Source organism: Asparagus officinalis, chromosome 8 (genome assembly GCF_001876935.1).
Source record: "Asparagus officinalis chromosome 8, Aspof.V1, whole genome shotgun sequence".
NCBI lineage: Eukaryota > Viridiplantae > Streptophyta > Magnoliopsida > Asparagales > Asparagaceae > Asparagus > Asparagus officinalis.
The window spans coordinates 121173381-121182071 of NC_033801.1; the positions used below are offsets into that span (position 1 = coordinate 121173381).

General features: G+C 35.4%; 1 protein-coding gene across 1 annotated transcript in view; it reads right to left on the minus strand.

The window, feature by feature from the left end:
* The window catches only part of LOC109822196 (electron transfer flavoprotein subunit alpha, mitochondrial), a 13252-nt gene that overhangs the window by 1999 nt on the left and 2562 nt on the right, over positions 1-8691 (minus strand). Inside the window, 3 exon segments of the mRNA XM_020388358.1 lie at positions 771-929; positions 7923-8086; positions 8580-8691. The exon segment at positions 8580-8691 is cut by the window's right edge and continues 11 nt beyond it. Of these exon segments, the coding sequence (XP_020243947.1) occupies positions 771-929; positions 7923-8086; positions 8580-8691 (435 nt within the window).

Here is an 8691-nt window from a genome sequence, read left to right on the forward strand (position 1 = left end):
TCAAGAATCTCCTTTCCCTCTCTAGGATAATATGGAAGACAGTAAGCCCACCTCTAGTTCCTTGATCAGGAGTTTGGCTCTAACTAGAAGGAAATTGAAGTTAGGTTAATTTAATAGCAGGTCGTAAGAATTTGTCAAGTCTTCTGCGAAGCCTTGCTCTATAACCAGCCCCTCGTTTTATGGGAAAAGGCTTCAGTGGTGGTGATGATGATGAAATACTTTCTCAATCGTTTAAATGGAATCTTTCAACATTTTCAATCTGCATGGTAAGCGTTGAGATATACTTTCTGATAAGAAATACTTTCTCAATCGTTTAAATGGAGTCTTTCAACATTTTCAATTATTGTTCTGCTAGTAGGCTAAAACAGGACTTCAGAAGAGGAGAAGGAAACAGGAAAGGTTGACACAAGAAAACTGCTCCACAGTTTTGGTAAAAAAATAAACATATACCAGGAATAAAAAATAAAATGACTCTTTGTAGAGATTACTTTCAGAAAAATCAACAGCCAACAGGAATACTCAATTAGTAACCAACAATTTACATGGAAGCAAAGAGATAAGACTAGTAAACTACATTTTCATTGAAACAAACTCTACATGATAGGCACAGACCAAGAGATATCAGAACAAAGAAATCTAGAATAAGAAGATATCAAGACAAAAGATAATTATATAAATGAATGAAATATCACATAGCATTCAAAAGAAGAATTTATGATACCACTTACAAAAGATAATCTTATGCAAACTACAAATATCTGAAAGCATACCAGCTGCACCAAGTTTTTCTGCTAGCTTCTCCAACAACTTAAAGTTTTCGGCATTTTTCAACGCTCTCCCCCCTGTGACCACCACTCGTGCATTTCCTAGATCTGGACGCTCTGTATCCTGAGATGTAAGCTTCAACCACCTAGACTTTCCCAAGATTTCTGTGCGCATGAAAAGAAATCCAGACACTCAAAACCATGATATCTAAACTGTTCAGGTTTAAGATTGTGGGGTGCTCATTTAGATTGTGAATTCTTAATAAGGGATTATAAGTTATAAATTTAAGCATGAAATAATTAATGTTACTTTCTGTTAAAATTTCATTAGTACTTCTGTAAAAAAGAAAAACCTTGCATCTTACCTTTGCATGTGCACAATTGTAGAAAAAGAAGACGGCGTGAATTGGAAAAGAAGGTTAACATTCTTCTAGTTCAAGTTAAATAAGATAATGGAGTTTGTGACAAAAAGTTAACTGTACATAATGCAATTTTTTATATAACTAAAATTATCATCAAATTCTTACTCATTGTCTTTTGCATATATCCTAGAAGCCTTGGGCATCCGAAATTGTAACACCCCAAATAATAGTCCCACATTGGGATCTATAGAGTTTGAGTGGCTTAAATAGGTAAATCCAAGACTCAAGTGTAACATCGACTAGTCGACTTTAGCAGTGGCTTTAGCCAAACAACGTGCTACACTCAGTGGGTCCCACAGCTTATATCGTGCTAACAGGCTCATGGACCCAAGGCGTGATTGTTTCGGGTCTTAAAATTGACAATTTACAAGCTTTACAATTTTCAAGATTGCTAGAAGCAAAAAAAAAATTATAAAACTAGATTCTTTTCTATGTATCGATAGAAGGTCGTTCTTTTCTTCCATTGATAGTTCGAGCTGTAAACGTTGAGTTTTTTGCTGATTGGTGATCTCCGAGTAAATAGTCATGGTCATTCTTGTCTTTCGTTGACGGTCCAAGAAATGAACGATGGTTCTTTTGCTAATTGACGATCTCTAAGTAAATAGATGACTAGTTAGCTCAAAGAGATACTAACAGATCCTACTATTTACCTTCAAAACATACTAATAGATCCCTTCTCACAAGGACTATTAATTAAACTAGATGACTACCTGAAGAAAACGAATCTTTTCTCACAAGGATCGTTGAAAAGATCGTTGATCGAATGAGAATGATATATGAAGATCAATGAGAATGCTGGGAAGAATGTTAGCCCCAAGATCTTTCCTCTGCCCCCCATTCCTTTATGTTGATCATGCCTATTTATAGGCTTGGGAGCATTAAGTGTGTAAAATCCCTATTCTTGTCGTTTTGACTTTTTCGGTTACCATTAGTGGTTTCGTTCCCTGTACTGGCAAACCCCGTATATATATTCTAATATCATGGGTTCATTAGCATAGCAGTGTCCTCATTTGACTCCAATCATGATTCAAGTGTCCATTAATAGCCCGAAATAAGTCTATCATACATTTCATAATGAAATAAAACTAGTTAACTTAAATAATTCAAGAAAATCTAATATAATAAATTACATGCATTTGGGCAGCCATGTGGACTGGAGGGGATATTTTGCAAATAAAACCTCAAACAAATATCGTATGGCAAGGAATCTAGCATGTGCACATCTAGTCAAACACTCAATCTTTCATGTCACTCAAACTCCTTCAAGTTTCAAGAAGAAAATCATCATTTCCTCCCTCTCACTCCTCGCACACCTGAGCGACCACACTCCAGCAGCAACTCCCCTCTATTTCTTCAAGTTTTCCATCATTCATCTTCTAAAAAAAGCTCTTTCATATCCTCAAGAACAAAGCATTAAGGCTTGGAAAGAGAGGAGATTAGGACACCTCTAGGTAAAAATCTAAAACCTCTTCATAATGTAGTCTAATAGAGGTTTATATGCTATATTCTAAGATTTGTATACATCTCTTTACCGTTCATGTAAAGAATCATGTTTGCATGCAAGGAAAAACTTGAATTCCATTATAAAAGATCATGTCTTTAAGCAACCTAGGACTAATTAAACTTGTTTGATCAAGTAAAAATGGTATCTTTCTTAATTTATGCATCCTAATATGACTTTGGAAGGTGTGAGACTCTGGTTGATGGTTGCATGGAGTGTATGCTTATGTACAAGGTTTGCATGTCATCTTTTAAAACATAACTTCATGCACTCCAGCAAGACACCCTGTTAGTAAATCGACCATAACTCTATCTGTGAATGTCCTTTTCAAGTAAAATTTTCTATTTTAAAATCTGCGCTCATGTACCTTTCCGTTGAACTTGGTTTTGTCTAATTTGGATGTCGTTTGCTATCTCACATGCTTAGTAGAAATTGATGTATCTGTCTTAGACAGATTGCCTGAGACATGTTCATTATAGAGAGTATAACTCTCAATATATATGTTGCATGCTTGAAATTCTTACTATTCCTGACACTATACTCATGTAACTTTCTTTTGAAATTAGGTTGGAACATTTTCAATGTTGTTTGCTATCTCTAATTTATGATCAAAGCTATCTTATGTGCACTGGAATCTGTGTGATAGTGCTCTGTCACACCCATGCACTATCTTATCGAATATTACGACACTAGGCTACTATATGCAACGTTCAACATTAGTTTCATACCAATCAGACCTTATTTCGATCTTAAATTCTCTAATTCAATTTTAGGTTGCTTGCTGCCCTTATTTCACGTCAATACTAATACACCACATGTGAGAATCATATGCATCTGTGTCCATAAAAATATCATGATAATTAGTACAAATTAAATAGTCATCTTATAATGATCTTCTGGACACTTACGTGTGTGTGTGCGCGCGTATATAAGAACCCTTGGGAATTTGTTGTTGGTGCCCACTTCGCCACAACCGGTAGGTAACTTCTCTTTTTTGCTATACTATGAAATTTCACTTGTTTTCTCTTTGCTTCCGATGAAATGTTATTTGAAATAATTCATGCGTGGGATGTTCGCCGACAGCTCGTCTATCAACTATCCTATTTGATTCATGCTTTGAAAGCTGGTAAATTCTTATAAAAGTGGTTTTTGCCTCAACTTTCGGTCACCTTAATTAGTGACATCTACGTGTTGAATTATTTAGACAATGACCGTTGATTCATGATTAATATTCTATTATGTCCCATATGGGCAAGTGCTCTGTGTGAGGACGCTCACTGGTGGATGTATATATAAAGGCATGTGTGGTTTATTGACATATCCCGGAAGTGGGAGCTTACAATCATGAATATCTAGTTGTTTGTTCTTTTCGATGTTCATAACTTCATGTAAATCGTTTATGTTATTATGGATGTAATTAGCTATTGATGTCTACTATTTCGTGTTGACAGTGTCATATCACTTCCATATCCCCATATGGTTGAACCCGTGACTTTCCACTTAATTACCCACTGAGTCTTGTACTCATCCCTGTTTTTTTACATCCCTCGCAAGTACTAATCCATAAAAGGGCAAAAGCGCAATAAGTGAGTTCGAAGACTGGTTTAGAAATGATATTTTCTTGTTTTGTTGTACTTTTGGACAATTATGTAATTTAAGGACGCGGCCTAGAATCACATCATTTCCTAAATTTTTTTTACGATCCGCTCTGTTGCACTTGATCTACACGTTCTTAAACCCAAACACACCAATTTGGGGGTAAACCCGTTGTGTTTTGGCCATTTGTTGAGCCGTGCAAAAAGTTCTATTCATTCAAAACCGTTAAAATTATAACGAGTGGATAAAGGGTCAAAACACGTCGGGTTCATCCCAAAATTGGTGTGTTTGGGTTTAAGAACGTGTAGATCAAGTTCAACGGAGCGGATCGTAAAAAAAAATTAGGAAATGATGTGATTTTAGGCCGCGTCCTTAGGTGGGAGCCTAGGGTGTCACCTTAGATTCACTTTTCCATATATATATATATATAATACTATATATATATATATAATTATATATACTTGGTACCAAGCACAAATTTTATGTTTGGTAGCTGAAGTGTACTATTCTCATCTCTACCCATTCCAATTCACAACCACTCCCAACCCATATGAATGTGGGCCCCGATTTCAATGAGTTGCGAGAATATGTCACCTCACTATTAAGCACAAAAGTTTGTGCTTGGTACCAAGCCATACTCATTTCTCCTCTCTCTCTCTCCTTATCTCTCTCTCTCTCTCTCTCTATATATATATATATATATATATATATAATATATATATATAATATATATATTATATATATATGAAATACGGACACACATAACTATGAAGCCCGTGTCGTGTTCGTGTCCGTGTCCGGCACACGTATCCTATGTATTTTTTGGATTTGCCTCGTGTCGACGTTGTCGGATGGCTGTGTTGGATCCGTGTCCGCTGCTATATAATATATATATATATATAATTATATATATATACTATATATATTATATATATAATATATATATATATATATATAATATAATATACGACCATGTAGGGGATGTTTAAAACAATGGATACGAGAGTACACTTAATTCCACCTAAGAAATTGTGACATTTAATGCCTAGTATTTTATAGCAAATATTGTTTTAAATATCGGCCGATAATCAATATTATCGGCCGAGTTATCGGATTTTTAAGCTCTCCACTAGGATAAGTTGGTTTTGTAATCGGTTATCGTTTTGGAGAGATTATCGGCGAGTTATCGGCGTTATCGGTACTTATCGGCCGATAAGTAAGGCTAAATTATCGGGATTATCGGCCAAGCATTTTGAGTTGAGTTGTTGAGTTTTTAAAACCCGACCCGACCCGTTTTGTTAATAATATGAAACTTAAAACCCGAAACTTTGTGAATTCGACCTTCAAACCCTAACTTCGTCTCTGGCGGCTGCTCCTTTTCTCGTAGGGCGCTTCCTCTGTTATCTCCATCTCATGTTCTCTGCGCCTCTTCGTCGCTCGCCTTCATGAACTTCAACCTTGAACTTTGTCGCTCGTCTACCCTCTGTCAACCATGTTTTTTTGTCCAGAAACATGGCTATATACACATGCTGTGAGCTTTCCTTCTCTTGTAATTCCTTCACGCACACACTTTCTCTTTTGAGTAATATCAGTTCTATAACTATTCTATTATCATACTTTGCTTTTTTGTTTTTCCTGTAACAGAGACTTATATAAGAAATTAGTGAATAAACTGTACATACTTTGCTTTTCTGTTTTGGTATGTTTATATTTCATTAAGCATGGTTAGATTATATTTTTTTAGTTGTTATATTATATATATACAACATCTAGTATATTGCTCCGATAAATACTACTTATCCCCGATTTTCGCTATCCGATAAGAAGTTTGGTCGTCCGATAAATCCCCGATAACCGATATTTAAAACCTTGTTTAGCAAATACAAGTTTTTTTTAGGGTGGAACAAGTTTTTAGTTTTCTGATTAGAATTTCCATGTTCCTTTTCTATCGCACCCTGTCCCGTGAGCCTCTTGGCGCGACTTAAGTCGTGGAACCCACTGAGTTTAATAAGATTAAGCGTACTCTCGAATCCATTGTTTTAAACATCCCCTACATGGTCGTGTGTGTGTGTGTGTGTGTGTGTGTGTGTGTGTGTGTGTGTATATATATATATCTATATATATATACGTGTGTGTGTGTGTATATATATATAGTCTGATATATTCTTTTACAGGGCTTGCCACAATCGATATTGCCGAAATATCATTCACTATTTTTTGGCTATTTTGGGGAATATGTCCCCAACATGACTAATATATAAGCCGATATGTTGGCCAATATATCTTTTTATATGGAATATATCTTTTTATATAGCTTAACGCAAAACAATATACCGTGTTTGGCAATTTTGGGTGAGATATCATGATTCTCATTATATCAAATGACATGTTGGCCTAAAAAATAAGTTTTACAATGTGGATTTGTACTTTTGTTTGTTTTACAAGGTTGATTAGTGATCCTAAACATATATTATTTACATTTTGTATGCTTAGATTTCATTAAAAGGTTGATTAGTGATCCTAAACATATATTATTTACATTTTGTATGCTTAGATTTCATTAAGTATGTTGAGATTACATTTTAGTCATATATTATTTACATTTTGTATGCTTAGATTTCATTAAGTATGTTGAGATTACATTTTAGTGCATTATACTATCTATTCCAACATTCGTTATGGCAATTCCAATATTTACCAAATATCCCTGATATTTTCCTAATATCCGCAATCCAAAATGAATTTTGACCTTTCGATATTTTCCCAATATCCGATATTTAAAACCTTGCTTGTATCCAACTGGAGACGCAAAAATAAACATAGGAAGATATGAAAATGTCTTTGACATGCCTACTTCATTGTACTGTGGATGTCTGCCACATAATTTAGACACATCTCTCAGATATCAAGGCTTTTACTTACAAAGTAGCGAAAAAATCCATATTATTCCCTCTTTCAATTCCTCTGCAAAAACTCCACAGCCTGAACTAGAATTTTGCTTCATATCATGACATCATGTTCATACAGTCATTTCTTAGATGTTCGTCAAATCCAATGTTCCAGCATGTCAATGTTCCAGCCTGATATTTTCAAAACCTGTTCATATACGGCCATCCGACACGCCGACACGAGGCAAATCCTAAAAAATACATAGGATATGTGTGTTCGACACGTGTGTCCGACACGGACACGACACGACACGGCTTCATGTTATGCGTGTCCGTGCTTCATAGATGGAAAGTCAAATAGAATCTGAATATCTGATGAAGCACAGGCTTCTACAGGCGTCCTGTTCTTGTTTTGAGGAGATTAATATGATCCCATTTGGAATTGTATTCAGTTAGCCATGGCTTCTGGTAAGTAAACAATGATAAAGACTTGAACAAATGTGCGCCAGAATGAAAATTGAGTAGGTGATCAAGGTATTGGCAACTTTGGACAATAAGGTCATAAAGGGCTTATCTTGCTTCTATTCTACATTATTAGTTTTCAAAAGCAGCGGTTCATGAACATAGTTTGCAATGGATTAACAGAACAAGCATGAGCAATATGACATGGCAGGGAAGATCACTAAAGGAATTAGATTCAAACTTCACTAAGTATCTATCATAGAATATATGATGAAAGGACATAACAGACCTTTGCTAAAGGTTGAGAGATCAACCTGGGAGATCGGTGCTGCGTCAGATACCGCATCTGTTGGGATTGGTGGCACTGAGAATGAGGTGGACCTAATAGTCATAATACAAGGATCCACGCCAGTATATCGAACAGTGGAAAGAGCATTTCCAGCATAAATTGGCCTGATAGACATGAATATACTTGTTCCATCAGAAGTAGTGGCCAATAGAAATTCTACATAGCAAATGAATATCTAAATAAACACAAAATTATTGACAACATTTATGACTTCCATGATCAAATGTGTGCATGTGCATTTGGTCATATGCAAAAACTGAAAACTGGTAATGAATATCCAAGAAAGGTAGGAAAATAGGCAATTTTAATATCTACAAGCAAAATGTTGGATGATACAACATATTCTTCTCGAGCTATAACATGACAGTTGTTTTCAGTAGTTTACACCTTCTAATACCACATAAACACTAAGAAGTTCCAGAATAGAGATATGGATAATAGTAAATGTGCTCCATTAATATTAACTTCCTAATGTTAGGCTGTCAGCCATCATATTAACAATCATTAACCCAAAATAAGAAAGATCAAAGACCTTATAATGGTTTTGATCTTGTGAAACTTTAACTGGTTACAAAATATACTTATGACAAAGTAAACCTGACAAATATTCGCGGCTCGGATATTTCAATGATATCAGTAATAGGTGAAACATCAAGAAGTGCTGCAGCTCTTGGTAGTACATTTTTCCCAAAGGAGTTCGAAGCACCAA